This window comes from Micromys minutus (assembly GCF_963924665.1).
Source record: "Micromys minutus genome assembly, chromosome: X".
NCBI lineage: Eukaryota > Metazoa > Chordata > Mammalia > Rodentia > Muridae > Micromys > Micromys minutus.
The window spans coordinates 58494913-58517017 of NC_137970.1; the positions used below are offsets into that span (position 1 = coordinate 58494913).

The following is a 22105-nucleotide window of genomic DNA, read 5'->3' on the forward strand; positions in this document are numbered from 1 at the left end:
AAATTATACCTCCATGGAGACATTAAAAACAATGACATTGAGTAGGTTAAGAAGATACTTAGACAGACATGTCTAAAAGATTATATGCCAATATATACATTTATTGGTAGCAATCTGTTTCTCTAGTTTACAGTTATGACATCATTTGAGTATCCATAACTTATTTTTAAGAAAAAATGTTATATATGTCTGTTACAAATAACTTGGTGAGACATTTGAGTTGTTAATTTGTGAACTTTCTGCCATGAATCTTATCTTTTCAGAAGATGTACCAGCTCAAATACCAATGATGAAGTCACCTTTGGACAAGATCCAGTTGGCTCCTGGACAGGCATTGCCCCCTGGATTTCCTGGACCATTCATATTTGCTGATAGTCTGTCTTCTGTGGAGACTCTGTTGACCAACATTCAGGTCAACAATATTTCTATAAACAAAATAAATGTAATACAAGACATTAGCACCTACATAAATTGTTTCCTACTTGAAAATTTAAAACAGATAAGATGAACTGGGTGCCATTTGCTGTACTTTGACAGGGTCTGCTGAAAGTGGCTTTGGATAATGCTCGCATCCAGGAGAAGCAGATTCAGCAAGAAAAGAAGGAACTGCGAATAGAGCTCTACAGAGAAAGAGAAATTAGAGAAAACCTGGAAAGACAACTTGCAGTTGAGCTTCAAAGCAGGAGTAAGTTGATGAAGTTCAATTAAATTATGAACACTATGTTGCAAATTATTTTCTTGCTAACAGAAACACTTCCAGGGAGAACATATAACTGCTAAATTGAATAATAAACTAAAAACAAATATTAGTGACTAAGTCACAAAGTAGTAAGGTTTTTCCCAAATTCCTAGGAAAATGGATTCACCCAGAGAATATCATCCTGAGTGAGGTAACCCAGTCACAAAACAGCAGACATAATATGCAGTCACTGATAATTGGATACTAACCCCAGAAAGCTCTGAACACCCCAGAAACAACTCACAGATCATATGAAGCTCAAAAAAAAAAAAAAAAGAAAGAAAGAAAAAAGAAAAAAGAAAACCAAAAAGTGAAAGCCTCAGTCTTTCTTAGGAAAAAAAAAGCATCAACAAGTGTATAGCACCCTCTCAGAGTGGGGTACACCTGGACCTTAAATCAATAATAACTCAAGAGCTAAGAATGTAGCCTTGTGGCAATTTTTGGTACTTAAAAGTCATTATGTTCAATCTATAGACACCAAGAAAACTTTGTCTATTTTCTTGCTATGTTTAGTTTTACATGTATTTTACACTTATGGTAACTAGTAAGATTTCAATGCATACGATCAAACCTTTAAAAATAACAAGTACTGACAAAAATATATCCATATGATTTTATTCCAAAATGCTCTTAAAAATCTGTACATGTATCTCTCTTTTTAAAAAAAAATAAAGTTGTAAAGGGAAAAAAGTAAAAAAGAAATGAATACAATTTGCATTTTGAACTAGTTACATATTTGAAAGCATACATTGTTATGGTCCTCTCACATTACATAAAATGTATATGGGTATAGATATTGTCACTTAGTCTTACCTAAAATAATTTTTACTTTTGTCAGGCAGAGAGGTAAATTCTGGAATGATAAAATGAATAAAACTTAGTTTCTCTCCTTGAGGAACTGATATTGTATAAGCAGAACTCAATGGGAAAATTTCAAAACCAAGTGAAAAGAGCAAATGATTTCCATGAAAGAGATTAGTTAGCTTATATTATTAAAGTTGTACAGTGTTAAAAGCATGTCCTCTGAAGTTGATGCCTAAATATGACCATTAATGAATCAAAAGTGAAAAGGGCATGCAAGCATTCATTTTAAGTATTGTACACTTGTCAGGGGAACAACACAACAAAATTTCATATACAGGTGAGTATATATGGTTTGATGTTTTGAGTGGCTTTGAGTATATCAAATTGTATGAGAGTAGATGGGAGTAGAGGTGAAATTATGAGGGAAAGTTTTAACTATGTAAATTATGAGCTTGAATTTTACCTTGTAAACAATGGGAAATATCAGAAACTAAGGAAGGAAAAAAATATGGTTCCATTATTTTTTGCACAGTTCATGTTAATGAGGTGGTCATTTTTCAACCTTTTTGAAAATATAATTGCAATATTTCTCCCATATAATTCTCCTGACTTTCCTTCTAAAACATGGGTTCATTCTTCCCTAATTATTATCATACACATATTAGTATCAGTATATACATATATATTCATAAATATAGCCTTCAAGCCCATATCATGTTGCTTACTGGTATGTTTTTTTTTAAGACAGTGAACAACAAATTTCATAGGGAAGACTATCTCTACACTTTCATCTTTCTTTAGTTAGATACTTTTTGAAATCTTGGAGGCTTTTCCCCAATCCAATTTGTCATATCCACTCATATTGTCTTCATTCAGGTCATGTTTAAGCAGCCATGTTGCTGTGAATCTAAGGGTGCAGCTTCTTATATTACTACTAAGACACAGTCTCAGAGCAAGTCCATGGTCTTCTGATTGAGATTGATGTGAGTCTGGGAACAAGAAAAAGATTTCAAATGGATTGCTTGCTCTCATACAAATAGTATTAATGCAGATTGAGTTATCACAAGAGATCTTATGAAGACAAAAAAAATGAGAAATTAGAGAAACACGGAATTATTCAAAACTGAATTATTTTTAATAGTGTAAATTCAGGTGTGCATAGTATAGTATATAAACTCAAACACCACACAAAACTTTCAAATTTGCTTTTATAAATTTCCACATCTTTACATTTACCACAAAAACACAAAAAAGCAGCAAAATATATAATGCTAATTTCAGTTTCTTTCTATTTCCTCATTCCCCTTCTTAGGGAGGGATCGCAAAGCCTAAATAGTCAGGTTGAAGTATGAAAGCGGTGGTACAAATCAGAGAGAAAATCCAGAATCTGCACACTTTACCAAAACCCAAAGAATGCCTCTAGTTCAGTAAAAATCACTGACATATTAATCCTAAGTATTAAACCATAACATAAAATTTGTCTTGGAAGGGTTTTTTTTATAGATTCTGGAATCATTTATAGAAATTAAATGCATTTGTATTAGAGAGCATATATTTTAGAAATAAGAAAGCAAAAAACAGCTATTCAACTACATACAGTCAACAAAACACCAAATGAGTAAGAACTAAGACCAAAAGAAGCTAATCATATGTACACAGATACATTTATGACTTCTCTACTATACCTCACTATACACAGCAGTAGTAATGTATCAAGCATACATTTACAAACTACTTCTCTGTGGCTCAGGTACAATGCAAAAGCGTCTAAAAAAGGAGAAAAAGGCTAAGAGGAAACTTCAAGAAGCCTTGGAATTTGAATCAAAGCGCCGAGAGCAAGTGGAGCAGGCACTTAAACAAGCCACATCTAGTGACAGTGGTCTGAGGATGTTGAAAGGTAATATCTAATCAATTAGGACTTTCATTTGTGAAGTAAAATAAATATGACAACTTGAAGTAAGAGAGAGAAGCAGAGATATTTTGTCAAAGAATATGCTTTTCAGTCAAGTATTTTAAGTCATGAATCAGAAAAAAATGAGCCCTTTATCTCAGTATAAAAAATATTTCTCAGGGAGAATCAGTTAAAAAAGTTATTCTAAATAAATTATTTAGGAGTCCATGTAAATGGATGCATGAAAGAAATAATTCAAAGGTTTTCTAGTTTTATTTTTAGCTTGTAATCATCTAAGATTGCTGAGGTTGATTCAGAAACAATGTGAAGCTTCTGTAAACTATCTGAACACAAGCATAACACATTTTTCCACCACTCATATGAAACTATAAATCACTATGTGCATAGTGGTTTTCTCTTCACTTAGCATAAACAAGTATCACTCTCTATCATATTGTATGAGAGAAAAATAAAGTATAATGGTGTGTGACTTCAGTTTTCTTAATTGTGTCTGTCATAATTTTGTGACTTTGTCATCAGGACATGTTGACGGCACAGTTGTAGATATTTTGTTTTCTTATTTTATATAAACAGACATTTTTCTAGAATGCATCTTTAGGTCATCAACTGATGAAAAGTATACACTATGTACCTGGAAATATATTCTTAACTGTATATTTTACTTATACTATATAAACTTCCTTCTTACTTTAACAATAGAAATTCCAAAAAAAAAAAAAAAAGGGTGAGAGAAATTTAACAAAACAAAAAGTATTTATGTGTTTAGGAATGTGTGTTTGTGTGTGTGTGTGTGTGTGTGTGTGTGTGATGTATGTAAGTATATATACACACATACAACACATGGCACACATACACACATACTATACAAACAATTTAAAAAAAGAGACTGAGTTTTAAGGATTTAAAGAGAGGTCATAGGGAGAGCATGGAAGAACAAATGTGAAGGAGTCAATAATTTAATTACATTATAATATAAATAATAAAAGAAATAATTTAGAGTGTGAGAGATGTTTACGGATGAGAAAAATTAAATTCTGCTCAGAATCTTGTGTTATGTGTAATACCATATATGGGCAATTTTTCTTTAGATGAAATCAGGATATATAATTGTACCTTAATTCTGTATGTTAATTCTTTCAGATTCTGGAATTCCAGATATTGAAATAGAAAGCAGTGGAACGCCTCATGACAGTGCTGCTATGCAAGGTACTACAAAAAGAGCTCTCCTTCCTATAAGTGTGTAATATGTGATCCATAAAGACAAGGCAGAGCACAAAAAAAAAAAAAAAACATTTTACATTGCTATGTTTCATTCACTTAAAATAAGGTCAACTGTTCATACTCTAAAAAGCAATCTATACTGACATTACTGGAGAGAAACATATATGATATATGATATAACTTTGAAAACTCCTAACAATGAAATTACTTAGCTATTTCGTAGATATAATGTGAGCAAAGTTTTTTCCTGGTTAGTTACTAAAAGAATATATTTTTATATGGTATCCACTTTCTAAAAGTGGAGAAATACATAAAAATCCTTTTACAAGCATACTGTTGGTGTGACTTATAGATTTCACTTTGTTACTGTTTGTAAAGCAGAAAAATAAAATACTCACAATCTATTGGTATTTAAAAGGTCTTCTAGACATTTTTATTAATTGTAAAATTTTGATAGGGATTTTAGAAATCTTATAAATATAGAAATAAGGAGATGACTTGTAATTTCCAACTTTCATGATTTCCAAAAATAGGTATATCTTTCACAGTGTTGTAGAATTTCACTATATTAAAATGGATGAATGTATCTGTATAGAATTGGTTCAGACTTGCTCCAACATACAATAAGAACACCTGTACCACCTTGTTCATGGCAGCCTTATTTATGATAGCCAGAAGCTAGAAAGAACCCAGGTGTCTTTCAGTGGATGAGTGGATACAAAAATTGAGGTATATTTACACAATGGAGCAATACTCACCTATCAGAAACTATGACTTCCTAAGAAAAATGGTTGTATCAAGAGAATATAATCCTGAGTGAGGTAACCCAGTCACAAAATAGCAGACATAATATGCAGTCACTGATAATTGGATATTAGCCCCAGAAAGCTCTGAATACTCCAGAAACAACTCACAGGCTATATGAAGCTCAAGAATAACGAAGGCCAAATAGTGAAAGCCCCAGTCCTTCTTAGGAAAAAAATAAGTGTATAGCACCCTCTCAGAGAGTGGTACAACTGGACCTTAAACTATTAATAATCCAAGAGCTAGGAATATAGCCTTGTGGCAATTTTTGGTATTCAAAGATCATTATGTTTAATCTATATACACCAAGGAAACTCTGTTTCTATGTTACTTTCTGTTCTACACGTGCTTTATGCTTATGGTAACTGCTGGGATTTCAATGCATGCTATCAAACCTCTAAAAACATTGCCAAAATGCTTTTAAAAATCTGTACATGTATCTCTCTTCTTTAAATAAAGTTGTAAGAAAAAAAATAAAGAATTGCATCAGACTGCACAAGCCTCTAAAAGTAAGAATGACGTTTAATCAGTGGAGAGTTTCCCATTCAGTGCTATTATAAATTTTGTTTCTTCATTCTTCTATAAATAAATTGTATTCATATTCAAATTTTTTGAACAAAATTAAACTAGATATACTAAAAATATATCTCTAAGAGAATTTTTCATACTTTCCAATACAAAGAAAAATATTAATATGTTTTTTACTTAAAGGTTAAAACCTGGATGCTTTTCTGCTTTAAGATTGCATTCATGTGAAGATAAAATCAAGGGGGTGAGCATGCGCTAACTGAGGAACTTCATAAAATTTAAAGGCTGATATTTCTATAGTATTGAAAGTCTTTTTATCAATCCAGAAAGAAGAGATCATATGGACTTTCTGATAATGCTTGACATCGGTGCATCTTGATAACCTAAATAAATTACTTTCAATAATTGTAACAAGACAACCCCCCCTAAAAAAAACAAACAAACAAACAAAAAACCACACACACATGCTTTGCTTGTTCAAAAATGTTTTTGATGTTTCTCAGGTCTTTTTTTTTTTTTTTGCCAGTTTGCCTTTCTTTCTCCCTCAATTTTAAGAGTGTTTATATATATTCAAAGTGAATTAAGATATGGTAAACTTTCCACAGCTAAATTCAGAAAGAAAGAACCAATATTAGTGAGCCTGCTCACTAAGGTTTTTGTTATATGAGAGAATAATAATGTGAAGTGTTTATTTGCTCATTTCTCAAACAGTAACACTCAAATACAGACACAATTGTTAAAACCAAGGTTTGACTGTCCCCCTAGTTTGAATGGGATTTAAGATTAGTGTTGAAACTTAAAAGAGAGTCTAAACACAGTATCAGTAAATTTTACCTGTATCAAAATTTATTTCCATATCCTCATACAAGTCATTATAGCTTCTTATTTATATGGTGCCTTTGGTTGATAGAAATAACATTTTTTTTCTCAAATCTAAGATAAATCAATGTTGAGTTGTCTTAAATTTATTTTATTTTCATATAACAAATTATATATATATATATATAATATATATATATATATATAATTCAAGTGTGATCCATATTGTCACATGAATAAAATTATATATTCATCCCATATTAATTTAATAACTAGAAAATCATAATTTTTGTTTTCCCTGATCATATTCTTATGAAATCCTTTAAAAATTTCCAAATCAATGCAATATTATAAGTATTGAGGTAGTTTATTTTTAAACAAAAAAATTGAATATTTCCAACATAAAAATAAAATTATTTGCTTATTATATATGGTTAACATTGTACATATATGATAAAGTATAATAATTTAATAATTTATCATTAAATGTAGAATTTTATTAATCTATTTCTTTACTTTATATCCAGATTGAAGCCCCATATCCCTCTTCTCCTCCTAGTCCCAGCCTTACAAATCATTTCCCTTATTAACTTCTCCTCTTCAGAGAAAGGGGAACCCCACTTGGGTACCACCTAGGCCTGCACATCCAGTAGCCGCAAGACTAGGCGTATACTCTTCCAATGAAGCCCCACCAGGCAGTCTAGAGACAAAGACAGTCTCCTAGCCCACAGTCCAGGACCCACATGAAAACCAAGCTGCACATCTAAAACAAATGTAGGGGAGGCTAGGTCAAGCCAATTGTTGTTGGTTCAGCATCTCTGTGAGATCCCTTGGGCACAGGTTAGTTGATTCTGTGGGTCTTCTTGTGAGGTTTGTTACCCTTCCAGCTTGCTAAGTTCCATCCCCAATCCTTCCACGAGACTTTTGCCTGATGTTTGGCTGTGGGTCTCTGCATCTGTATCGATCTGCTGCTTGATGCTATTTCTCAGGAAACAATTATGATAGGCTCCTGCTCTGCAAGCATAACAGAGTATCATTATGAATGTAAGAAGTTCTTTTCAGCTTCTGGCTATGAACATAAGTTCATAAGGCTGCTATGAACATGGTGGAGCATGTACTTTATGCTCATTGTAACTAATAAGATTTCAATGCATACTGTCAAACCTTTAAAAAAAAATCAAGTACTGACAAAAATATATTCATACAGTTTTATGCCAAAATGCGTTTAAAATCAGTGCATGTATCTCTGTATTTTTAAAATAAAGTTGTAAGAAAAATATATTAATATAAAAGGGGGAAAAAGAATGTAATGGGTTGGCTCTCTCACATGGGATGGGTCTCAAGTAGCGCTAAAAGTCGGGTAGCTGTTACCTCAATCTCTGCTCCATCTATTTTTAATTTTATTGAATATGTTTTTATTTACATTTCAAATGTTATCCTTTTTCCTGGTTTTCCCTCTAGAAACCCTCTACCCTATCCCCTTTCCCCAGCTTTTATGAGGGTGCTTCCCCACCCACCCACCCACCCATCTTTATCACTGCATATCTTATAAGCAGAAAAGATTTGGGGTTGAAAGTTTTGTAGGTGGGTTGATGTCCTCCTCCCACCACTGGAAGTCACCCATGGCTATGGAAGATGGAGATGTCACTTCAATCTCCATATTTCTCACTAATAAGAGTCTCAAATAGAGTCACCCTCCTAGACTTACAGGAGCACCCACCATCCCAAGTATCCAGCTCGACCCAGAGATGCTCCCCACCAATTTCTGTTCTCACCCCAGCCCTCTCCTGTCCCATTCACCCCACATCTGATCCCCATCACTGTAACTTTTCTTACCCCTCTCTCCTACCCACTTCCCTCCCTCCATCTCCAATGAATATTTTGTTTCCCCTTCTAAGTTAGATTCCCTTGGCCCCTCCTTATTAGTTTCTGTGGATCTGTGGATTGTAACATGGCTATTCTGTACTCTATGGCTATTATCTACTTATAAGTGAGTATATACCCTGTTTATCTTTCTGAGTCTGGATTATCTCACTCAGGATAATATTTTTTTATTTCCATCCATTTCTCTATAAAATTCATATCTTTGTTTTTAATAGCTGAATAGTATTCTGTTTCGTAAATTAACCACATTTTCTTTATCGATTCTTTAGTTGAAGGACATCTAGGTTGTTTCCAGCTACAGTCTTGAACATAGACTTTTAAATTTCTGCATCCCATGATATTCATAGTAAATGTGGAAGACAGTGGAAAATAGACAGTTTCATCTTGTTTAGTTCAACATTTAAATACTATATGCAATAAAACTCCTGTCATTACTTTTTGGAAAACTAAAGTGAATGTCTTATGTTAAAATGATAGTAAAATTTCAAATCAAACAGAAATTTTTAGACTATGTATAGTGGCATACATCTTTAATTGTAGCATGCAGGAGATAGAGGCAGGTGCATTTCTGTGATTTCCACATCAGCCTACTTTATACTCTGAGTCTATGGCATCTAGAGCTACAATAAATTATTTTTGTTGACAAAAATATTTTTGTTAAAGGAAGAGATATCTGGAAATATGACCATAATTAATTACAATTATGGTTCACAAAATAAGATGAGTCCTATAATTACACAAACACTTAACATTAACCTATAATTTTAACTTAAAAGATTAATAATTAACATTCATATTCTTTAGAAAGCACATAATGCTTGAAAATATGAACTAGAATCTTAGGTATTATTTTTCTATTCTTGCTAACAATTTTGTTTTGATATGCTATAGTTTCATTTTTATTCACCTTGAAATGTTTCCATATTTCTCACCTCCCAGCCTTGCTCACTCTTTTAGGTTAAAATATTCCTTCCTTTCTTTGTTTGTGAGAATCAATTCATGCATGCCAATACAATGCCATTGCCAAATCTCATCTGCATCACAGAAAACAGTTCAGGCTTCATTGATGTCCTTTCTCTTCCTATTGTGGATAGCTCTGCTGGATAGAAATCTATCATTAACCTAGTGCTCTCTCTTTGAAATTCAATTAGTTTCACTGTGACATCATCTTAAGAAGATATAAAGGGTACTTGGTAAGATGTTGTATAGCCACTCTTAGAAGCAAAACAATCATAACCACTTTTATCATATGTCCACATAAATTTGAATACAGGCAAACTACTCTGGATTATATCTTTTAGAAGGCTCATCAGTTTGCTTCATCTCTAATTTGCTTTGAATGCTGTTTGACAAAAATATAATACACATAGACACCCTTAATTAAAATAATTTCATATTTCAGCAGTCTATGATTATGCCTCCACCTAAAAGTTTTCATGTGGTCAACAATGAGTAAATTACTCACTATGGTGATTATGTCTACACCTCAGGAGCAAAATTTTTCAAAGGAACACAGGAAAAATTGTGGTCCAATTCAAGTTCCTCTAACTCAGCTGGGGACCTGCAATACAGTACATCAACCTTCTTATCAGCCAATCTCTGCGTCACATAAAATAAACTTACCAGGTGTCATTAAGTATACCTTCAGATCAATGATTTTTGCAAATGACCTTTAAGTGGCATTTGTGTGGTGCATTTTTGCTGATAAAAGCAAATTAAATTAGCACAACTACAAGTGAGCTGATAAAAACTAAAACTGAACAGCAGTACCATTAGCTAACAAAGTAATATTTTCTCTTTACTGCATTCTGCCATTTAGTTATTATCCTATTGGAAATCTAATTATAATCCTTTTACTCCCCAGTCAAACTTCACAGTTTTTGCAAGCTTAGCACTGACAAGTGATTTCATTACATTTGATTGCCCGTGCCCAGATTGACTTAACTTCACTTGGAGACCTAAAAGCCCTCTCAGTTTCTCAGATTCCCTATTTGCACATTACTGCAACAGCTCCTTTATTTAATTAGCATGAACAGCAGTAACATGAACTGCTGAACAGAAAATAACATCGTTTTATGATCGCAGGGAGAGTTCTCCTTTTGCATGTTTATACCTTAGTTAACTTTTGTATGACTATATTTTGTTGTTAAGCGTGACTCATAGAGTTGATAGTGCAAATTTCTTAAATTAAAAAAAAAATGTCATCACTATTATCTTAATAATAAGAAGAAACACAAACATGGTATATGGAGTTCCTAAATTTAGATAAAAGTCAACTGTGTGTATATGAATTATCTAGTCATAAAATAAAACAATAAAGATGAATTCATAAACTGCAAGGGCATTGTGACCCATTGTATCTGTGCATGACTCTCTTGGTTTGCATATAATGAAAAGAAGACAACCAAAATGCTGAGAATTAGGGTTTTTGGTTTTGTTGCAAGTGAAACAGGTTTATGAATCATTTTACATTTACTTACTTCTCAATATTTCTGGTTAATATACAGAGATTGAATGCCATTTTTTCTGATATTTTTCCTTAAAAGCAAAGTAATTTTCAAGAATTTTCATTCATTTGTGACCAACACTATCAGTAGAGATTGAATTCCGCATATTTAACAATGCTAAAAAATGTTGTATAAAAATAAGATTACTAGATTATTTGCTTTTTCTAAATAGTTTTAGTTCAAAACCATGAAACCTAAAAGCTTATTTAGAATGGAGATTGATCACTGTTAGATATAAAATTTATGATTTCTTCAAATTAGTATATCCTAAATATGTCATTAAAAAATTGAAAACATTGTCTTTTGACAAAAGTTAAAGATACAATTTTAACCTTTGTATATTAAAAATATGTTGTTCACAATATATTTAGTACATATAAATTATAAAAGGCCTAATATTTATTCAATATGAACTGTATATACAAATGTAATTTTTCTAAATATACATTTTATACATTTTATCAATCTCCAAATAAACTTAAACTTAATATTTATCTTTTCTAAAACTTACTATATTTTCTCTTTGCTTTTCACATACTAACTTGAAAAAACATCCTCCAAATGGTTGATGATCAATCTGATAATTGTTAGAATAATTATCCACCATATAGAATTGCATTTGCACAGTTTACTACAATGGTAATTGTTAGTGTGACTATAAAACATGATTTGAAAATATAAATTTTATATGAATTCTTATAATGGATCTATGAATTTTTTTAAATCAGTAGAATTTCTCTACTAAAGGCCTTTACTTTAAAGACCTAAACAGTGTGTTCTCAGGCTTCTTGCCCTAACCCCATTAATCATTAATTCCCTACACATGATACTTCTACTGTGTTGGAAGGTATCCATAGTCTCTCTAATGGTCTTCTTGAACAGAGAACATATATCATTTTATAAAGTTGCATAACACCTTACAGACTAAAGAGGTTATAAAAATGTGACCCAGCTTATGAACTTCCTCTCAAATGTTTTCTTTGAAACTAGAGTGCTATCTCAGAATTCCAGTCCTATGAACAGACACCTGGGCCAAGGCAATTCTGTTAAAAATCCATTATAATAATGGCAGGGAGTATATGGCAGCAGGTAGGCAAGTACTAGAGAAGTAGCTGATAATTGCATCATAATTTTCAAGCATATATATATACATATACATATATATATATATATATATATATATGGAGAGAGAGAGAGAGAGAGAGAGAGAGAGAGAGAGAGAGAGAGAGAGAGAGAGAGAGAGAGAGAGAGAGAGAGGAGTGTTGTTTGGGACTGGTGTAGACTTTTTAAAACTTCAACATGTACCCTCAATGACACTCTTAATCTAAAAAAGGTCACCTGTACCCCAACAAGACTACACCTCCCAATCCTTCTCAAGTAGTGCCACTCCCTGGTGAGTAAGCATTCAAGTATAAGGCCTATGAGCTCCATTGTTTTTCAAAGCACTTAAACTGTGTATTATTACTGAAATATTGCTGCAACTGCCATCACAGATAGATAAAATGTTACAACAGAAGTCCTATAAAGGAGACCCCAGTGTCTTTATTATAAATTGTCAAAGAGGGATGGTATTTTATTTTTCTCTAAGTTTCATTAGATGGTTTAAGTGTTAATTATTGCTATTATTGCCCTCAGGAATAATATATTTTAATTTTTTATAATAATATATTTTAATTTTTTCAACCCTTTGTATTTTTATCTTGGTCAGTTTTGCCCTCCAGATTATATCACACCTCTCTGCTATGAAAGACCTATTACACTATGATCCAGATCATGTTTCTAGATCCTTTCTTAGAAAGATGTGAAACTGCTTGATTAGGTATGGCTTAGTTTCCGTAATTAGCCTGTACCATATCATTGCAGTGTTAACAAAAATCATTTGTTATGACTCCAAAATTTTATTGCTTACCATGATGATAATTGAATTTCTTGTCCTGATCTGAGACTCCTATACTTACAGTTCTAACTATATTTCACTTAATGTAGCGGGTGAAATTACAGTGATAGAAAGAAAATAATAGTTGCAAACCGAGACCCTTTCTTCTCCCTCAGCATTTGGTGTCTATACAAGTAGTTTTTTCTTTCACTAGCAGTGAGGGAGATTTGATTAGGCTGTCAAATTTGATTTGATTGTGTGGGTTTGTATACATGAGTGTAGGAGACCACAAAGAATAGAAAGGATTAAATATGGAGTGTTAGTTACCCAGAGTTGTAAACCACTAGAATTTTGTTCTGGGATCTGGACTTCAGTTGTCTGAAAAAAACAAAGCATATTCTTAAGCACTGAGCGTCTCCAGGCCCTATTTTTTAAAACTGGTATTAACTTTACCATACATACTTGAAAAATAATAAAAATAGTGTTTGATGAAAAGTTTAAAATGTTCATTGTTATTCTTAAAACACTAATCAAATATGCAGGTTTTCAGAGAGAGTTCTATTCACACTACCATGTTCTTAATACTTTCCAATCTTAAAATTATTATATGAATGCCACATGAATATACAGGATATATGTGCCAATTTTTCTATTATTCTTGAAAAACTTTATACTTTACGCTTTAAATAGTGTAAAAAAGAAAGTCAGTTCATAATATATGTGCAGGGATGTAGTATTTTGTGTCAATTCCTGACAATTTGTCCTAACAATAATATTCTGTTTCTTTGTTTTAAGATATGTGATTAGATCAAATTGAAAGTATGGAACTAACACAAGAGAACTTAATTTGCTTGCTATAGACAATGGATACAAACACTAGCCCTGTGACTAATTTCCCTCTTTATATATCACTATTGATCAGTGCTCATAATAATTAGATAGAGGATTTAATAGAACTCCAATATTAAACTACTCAGAGAAGCATATAAGATGGTTTCTTTTGTTTGTAGGTTATGTTACCTAAAACTAACAGTAATTTAATAAACACTTGCAAGTTATATTTGTAAATGCTAGGATATTAGTTGCAGAAAGAGACAACTGTGATAGCTTTTTCTACATAAAGCTGGGATCTGTGACAAAGATAGAAATAGAATTGTTTTATTATCAGAATCACTTCATACTCAACAGGATATTAGGTATGTAATCATGGACTCAGATTTCCTTATTGTATGATTTTAATATAAAATTTGTGTCTGATTTAGTAAGCTTTTTTTCTCATTTATAATTGTCACTAAACTATTTTGGAAAGGAAACTGACATTAAAAAATAGTTTAGAATTTGATACACATTCTCCTTGTTCCACTAAGCTTAGATTTTACATTTTCAATATTTGAAAATTGGCATTGTTATACAACCTGATATAATGATGTAAATTAGTTTCAAGGCAATATTTTCTCCAGTTCCTCAACCTTCCAGAAAGCATATAGTTCCTAAAAAAGCATTTTTTTTTTATATTCTTATTTTTCCACAAATATTTAAGTGTTTTTTTGTTAATTTATTAAAATATTTACATTGGCTGTAGATCTTATCAGCTTAGAAGAATTATTTAATGAGTGAATGAAACCTAAAACAGAATAATCAGTTATTACCATATCCTATTAACTACATTTTAATTCTCCATTAGGGATGTTTTTACAAATCTTTTGTACAAATTAATCTTTTTCTATTACTTCAATATTTCATTATTTCCCATATTTTGAGTCATTTCATTTACAATTATTTTAATGTTTTTATCACTTTAGTAAACAAAATTAGTGGCAAAATTAACCATACTTTTAAATATATTAAAATATTTCCATATGTCTTCTATATAAAAAGCAAGTAACTTTAATTATAAAATGTTTTTAAAAATAAAGGATACATAAAAATGTTTTATAATTTACAAACTGATAAAAAGTTAAATATAGTTATAGCTTTAGATTATTTATATTAATATCCTAGCAAAAATAATCTTCAGATTTCAAACTTGCTCTCTATATGAAAATTGGAAAAGAATATAACATTCTACAACTGAGATGCATATTTCAAGTAACTCTTGACCTAGCTCAGTAGCAAAAACAAACTGCCTTTTTCTTTTTCAGCTTCTTTTACCCTGCTGGAAAGCAGAACTCAGGGGCTTTTAAAAACCTTGATACAATTAAAAGATGTCCAGTCTCTCCAAAGAACACATATTTTATTGGCATTTTAAAGGAAATGGGTTGTGAAGGAAGTAAAACAAAATTACTCAAAGAACACTGGTAGCCAGGATTTCTCAAATAATAACTTTACAACCCAATAGTAATCAGTAGAAGTCTACCCATCTTCCACCATCTTACTTTCTCATCAAGATGTCTGACACACATGACAAGACAAAGTTGTCATTTTTGCTACATTCTATTAAATATATATATAAAATAAGCATTTAGGCTTCCATAGGTAGTTTTCAGTAGAGTTGAAATATTTGCCATATAAATATCATTTAAATCAATCTGTCAACCCTTTTAATTATGTAGTTATAGGACTCATAGCCCTGTATATTGCCCTTGGTGAGGACAGAATGACTTTCTTACCCTGTTTGTAAAATAAATCATGCAAAGACTATAGTTTTTAAATTGGGGAAATTATGTAGTTTATTACTAACTCACAAAATTAGAAAGACAACTAAAATGATAGATATATACAAGTACAAATAGACTAAGCAGGCAGTATTTATGTATTCAAGAATATATATGTATATACATACATACATATAGATAGATAGATAGATAGATAGATAGATAGATGTAACAGCAATAGTGAAAAAGGAGACCAAGAATTTGAAGAAGCCCAAGGAGGGGCAGCTGTAGAGGAGAATTTAGAGGCAGAAAAAGGAAGGAAGAAATGACATAATTATATTAAAATCTCAATAAATAGATTAGTATTTATTTAAAAGTGAGCAAGAGATGCTTAAATTTTTGTTTTCTTTCCATTTCCAAAAAAAGAGAAAGAAAAAGAAAAAAAAAGAAAAGAAAAGCAAAAGACAAAATATAAGTGACCTGCAACTAGTGTTAGGTTTGGTTCAATAATAAATCTCATGTTTTACAAATAAGAATATTAAGTGGCTATTGTTTTCATTTTTATTTAACATTTTAACAAGTGCAATGCCTGAAAAGGTGATGTCATATGTTTTTTTTTCCTCTAAAGACATAGAATAAATCAGATCTTATAGCATTTTATTATTTGAATAATCTTGTGGTAGTATACTTTCTCTACTTTCAAATAAGTAGGGCCATATTTATACAAGGGTATTATCTAATTACAACATGAGCTACCTTCATTATTGTTGTTTAGTGAGAGTAAGAAGTATCGAGTTTTATACAGTTGAAATAAAGTTCATGCAATTAATTTTACATTTAATTTGAATTTAATGACCACAAGACAAAATAATTTTGATTGTACCCCACATTGTTTCATCTTTCTTTTTTGTAGGTTAGGGAACCATGATCAATTTGTGGTAATTTTGATTTCAAATAATATAGTGATTTCTTGAAATTCATAAACGTATGAGTAATACAGGAACTTAAAAACACACTGGATTAACTAAGTGAACTCATTTTAAATTCATGTATGTGTGTGTGTGTGTGTGTGTGTGTGTGTGTGTGTGTGTGTGTGTGTGTGGTTGTATGTGTGAATGCTTATAAAGTAAGGTAGTCACTACAAAAGATAGATCTCATAACCTAGGTTTCCTGTGCTTATTAGTGCTTAATGATTCTGATTTGTTTATGTGAGTGAGCAAATGATAGTGAAACATTGGAACAGTAGAAGTAAAAATCTTAACAATGTTTCACTCAAAACACAAATTGACCTTCTGAAGACATTATACATGCTTATTTGGTAATGTTATACAAGAACATTTTTAGAATAAACATCCTTCCAGGAAGGAAATATCATCTAGAAGTAAAACTGCAACCTTTACCACAGATGTTTGCCACAGTAGAAAATGGTATGGATCTTTACTGATATTTTAAACAGAGAAACAGAAAAGATCCTAAATGCTTTGATTATTCAGCTGAATAAAATTACTGCACATCTGAAGTTTTTCTCATTTTGCTATTTTTTAAAGAAATAATGCTTGAACTAAAAGATAAAGTTAATAAAAATATAAGTTATACAAATATTTATCTAAATTCTAACTATTTATGTCTATTTATCATGGGAAATATTATAAATTGATTTTGTAGTAAAATTTGGGCTCTCTTTGCTGGAATGTCATTTTGACCAGGTCTTATTGTCTTTCTGTGCAGCCTGAAAACTGATGCCGGACCTCCAAGTGATCACAGACTCGGATAGGGTGCTGTAGCAGTTACCTGCTTACTTGGTGTTGGGATTCTTTAAAATTCATGCTCAGATTCTTTTAAAATATGGAACACTCAATTACTATTTGTTCATAATTGATAAATAGAACTTTAAAACATAAGGAAAATGTACTAGATAATGGTCTTTGCAAGATCTTACAGGGCACTTATGATGAGTATATGTGACATCTTATAGTTTCTTTACACATTTCTTCCAATGAGCTCCTAGTGCTTCACAAACATTATCACATTTATCCACACAGCAGGTTTGTAGTGGGTAAGTAGGTGGCAAAATTTTGAAGATGGATTAAAAGATATTCCTAGATTGTATGTAAGAAAGTAAAGTGTAGAAAAACATACTTTGAGCTGTGCCTATTATGGAATTACTTTCTATTTCTCCAATGTTATTTAACAGTACCTTTATTAGCAGACAATTAATTAGTACAAATGTTGTCATAGCCTGTGAGCTCAGTTTGTAGAAGAAAGTGTGCCTGATTTGTTCTCTTATAATCATAGAGATCTTTAATTCTTAAATAATGCCACATCTACATTTTCCTTTTAACTGATGAGGTAGAGCAAGTACTCTACTCCCCTTCTACTAGCATGTCCCTTATCTATGAAGAAGACAATGATAAAAATGGATACCAGCCTACTAAATAAGCCTTCTTTATTCTTTTTTGTTTCTTCCTTTTGATCCCATTCTTTCTTTCTTCTTTATAAAGTTACCAACAGAAAACAAATGTAATTGTATGAATAAAACCCACAGATACAGGGAAAAAAAGATATTATAAATCATTTTCAGTGTGAACATTTATACTATTTATCTTCTGTTCTAAGAATAATTAGGTAACTATCATTTCCAAGATATATATAAATGGTTCATTTGGCCTGAATTGCTTTAGGAAGTGTCTGAGAATATTTTTGACATTTTACTTATTAAAGACCTGGCCACAAACTGGTGATACTACTTATGACCATTTTTGCACCTTTCAAAAATCTAATACATCAGTATTTGAGTGATCAAAATTATTTAATGACACTTCTGAAGCATTCTTATTACACCAGCAAAATCGTATTCATTGTGTAGTATATGCCCTAGTTTTAAATTATGTTGTGACAAAAGTTCTACTCCTGTAACATACCAACTGAAATTTCATTCATTTTTCAATAATTAATCCCTTGTGGTCATATATGCAATTTGAAAACATTAATTCATATCAATATGCTATATTACTCGTTTCACATCCTGAAACTATTTCTAAGTTATATACTTTTTTCTTTTGGTACTTTCTATAATGCATGCATGATCAACTTGTGTATAGTCTATAATGTTTCACCTGATTACCTTAAAATAATGCCAACTTAAAAACAATGGATGAACAATGAAATAAAATTGTTAGCATCAAATATATGAACTAAATAACAATGATTTATGACCAAAGGTGCAATACCCAGTGTCACATTTTCATTATATAGTACAAGAACATGTACTGAATAATACAGAAAATTTAACAGAATTTTCAAATTAGGTCACTTAAACATACAATAGTATCTTTTTCACTGTTTTATTTAAAAAGTAAGTATCCTCTTGTTTTTACTTTTTTTTTCCCTTTGGCATTTTCCCAACTGTGTGCCCTTTTTAACAGCACCTGATGCTAGCTAGTTGTTACTTTTTTATAAACATTAGATGAATAATACAAAAGGCCAGTGTCATATTTATTGGATCTGAGACAGCCAAGTGTGGCTCTTGATGGATTCAACCTATCATCAGAGAGTGTCCTAATGGAGAAGAACATATGAGCTCCCTATTCCATTCCAAATTTGGCATTTCTACATTAAAGGAAAGATTTTCAACCCTATACTTTTACTTAAAATGCTGTCATATCTGTCGATACATAATTTCCCATTTTGCCCTCTGGATAAATATTGAAACAGTAAACTGTCTGCTCTCCACAAGTGTGAATGTATGTCCCTCCTTATGAGTTTCTAAGAGCCTAACATTTCGCTGGAGAGCAGCTTTTCATTGCTTTTCCTCGTTTATAATCATGTTTATATACAGAATGCATATGAGATCATATCAGTTTGATGTTCAAGTACAATCCCTCTTAAAATCACAAAGGAGTCAACTACTAATTAGCTGTTTCCTATTCCTAATGAAGGGAGCATGGCAGATTTGGATTAAAATTCAGCTTTAGCTCTCTTCTCTTTATGGTTCCAGATGTTTTTGTTTTATCTAGGACTTTACTTTGACAGCTACCACTAAATGATAAATCACTCATATTATGGCTGAAATGCATTTTGAAATTGAAACATGGCAAACTTTGAGATTGTTCCAAGGAAGAGCATCGATTACTAGGTTATTATGTGTTCTTTCATATATCCATTCTGTATTGGAATACTCACAGCAGTAACAGAAGATGTCTCAATATTACAGAACATGCTGTGCTGTTTGGTTACTACTATCCTTAAAATTTTGGGAAGTTTTACTAATGACATCTCAACATATTGTATTTTGAGTAAAACAATTAATTAACACCATAATATTGCGTTTTTGGCGGCCTACTATGATCTTGATTTATAAGCTAATGTGCAAACTATTCCTGATAAACTTTGTAAGTGGGCACATTTAATGAAAGTTGTGGCCAGAAATGTTTGTGTCTTGTAACAAAGATAAGAATTAAACAAAATAAAGTGAAAGATTTTCCAAAAACTGCATTTTTCCAAAACACAGTGACAGTGTTTTTCATTTTTGTTGTGTTTATATGACTTCTTATGTGACATTGTTTGTTTTACCCTTGATTTCGAACTTGTAATGTTCACATTTTGTACTGCATGATTCAAGCCTTATTATTATTGTATAAATATAAATCCTAGTAAAAATGAATGACATTTGATGCTGAAGAACTTTTTTTATTGATTGGTAGGTTGTGTACAGATGAGGTGGATTATATAACTGATTACCTCATTGGTCAATATCATCACAGAAATGTGAACTACGTAGAGCTGAGGACCTCACTACTGAGCTCAGACTGCATGTCCAAAATATTACTCTAAACAGTTTTTTGAGATTAAAGATTACCAAACTATGAATAACAAAAGATTTTTATGTTCTAGTTTCTGAAACATCAAGTTAGTTTCAAGGTTTTCTTGGGCAAATGTCTATTTACCTACTAATGAAGCCCTACTCTAGCTTTTCTGTTTAACACAGAATACAAAGCTTTCTTCTGTTACCTTAGATCTTAATTTTTAGTTTTGAAATAATTGCCACGAAATTCTGTTAATTTATTTAACATGAAATATTTTACAAAAAATGTGTTTTAGAGATTTCATATACTTTCTTTTTTAGAACTCAAAACCTTTTCCAATATACATGAATATTTTAAACAAGGAGTATCAGCAAATTGTGATAATACATGCTTCCTTATACATAAAGAGGGTGCATTCGATTTACAAAGATATAATTTTAAGCGTTTCTTGAGCACGAGTAATAAATAGATTTGTGCTGATTTATGGACACATTCTTTTCTGCTTTCTGTTCTGTAACCAAAGGCTAATATATATATATATATATATATATATATATATATATATATATATATATATATATATATATATATATAATTTAGCTAGGGTAACACGCAGGTCATAAGCCGTTGTAATAATAAAGAGCAATTTTAAGCCCAAAGAGGCAGAATACAATTTTGTTTTCATTTTCAATGATGAACTTTAATATATAAATCAGTTGGTCTCTAACTATCAGGTGATATGGAGTTTATATTATAAATGTTTAAATGATATTCATTTTACCATTTAAAGTTCAAGAGATATTGAAAACTATTCTCCATATGGTGTACACAGTCTTAGGGTTATTTTGGGCAATGGAAATTCTAAATGTACAATGCTGTTATTATTTTAGAGCCAAACCAGGTAATGTCTTTCCTTCTGATTTTGGTAAAGCACAAGAAAAGTGTAATATTATGTAAAAAAGTAAAAATAATATAGATCTTTATAGACATTATATAATAGTTTATAAAAATGAGTCTTTATTGGTTTCAGTGTCTTCAATGCTGTGTAAAGAAGGGGAGTCGTAGCATGAAATCCACTTGAAGGATCATTGAAATTTGACAAATTAATCTATAGACATGTTAAATCAAAATTTACTGATATTAAATCAAACCTGTTGCATCAAATCATTGTAGGGTACTGAAGACTGACATTTTAGTTCTTTCATACCTGTGCTTCAGCTATGTCCCACAGAAGAACATGTTTTCTTTTTTTTTTTTTAAAGGAGGTAACTATTACTCTTTAGCAATGGCACAGCAGTTGTGTTCAGTCTGAAAGGTCCTTGCTGGCATTACATTAAAGAAGATACTTGTGATTCCAGTATATCTCTGGAAATATCCATCATGGAGTTCTATCAATTGTGCTTATCAGCAAACTTTGGTAACTGAATCATATTTTCTGTGTTACATTAAGAAAAAACAGAACATGTGTATATTTAAAAAGCAATTATGTAATCTTTGTCCCTGCATTAGACTCACCAATTTAAGACTATGAGCTAAACCCTGATGACTTAAGTATATGGACCATATTTGATGCTTTTTTAATTTTTATTTCTGCTTGGCTTTTTGTCCTTCA

At 31.3% G+C, this 22105-nt stretch overlaps 1 protein-coding gene across 1 annotated transcript in view; it reads left to right on the forward strand.

Moving 5' to 3' along the window:
* Window positions 1-21805, forward strand: part of DACH2 (dachshund family transcription factor 2) — a gene marked incomplete at both ends in the record, with an annotated part of 540251 nt that extends 518446 nt beyond the window's left edge. Inside the window, 5 exons of the mRNA XM_080910121.1 lie at window positions 264-412; window positions 538-685; window positions 3294-3440; window positions 4596-4661; window positions 21756-21805. Of these exons, the coding sequence (XP_080766247.1) occupies window positions 264-412; window positions 538-685; window positions 3294-3440; window positions 4596-4661; window positions 21756-21805 (560 nt within the window). The remainder of the gene's footprint in view (window positions 1-263; window positions 413-537; window positions 686-3293; window positions 3441-4595; window positions 4662-21755) is intronic.
* Window positions 21806-22105: the final 300 nt, after the last annotated feature.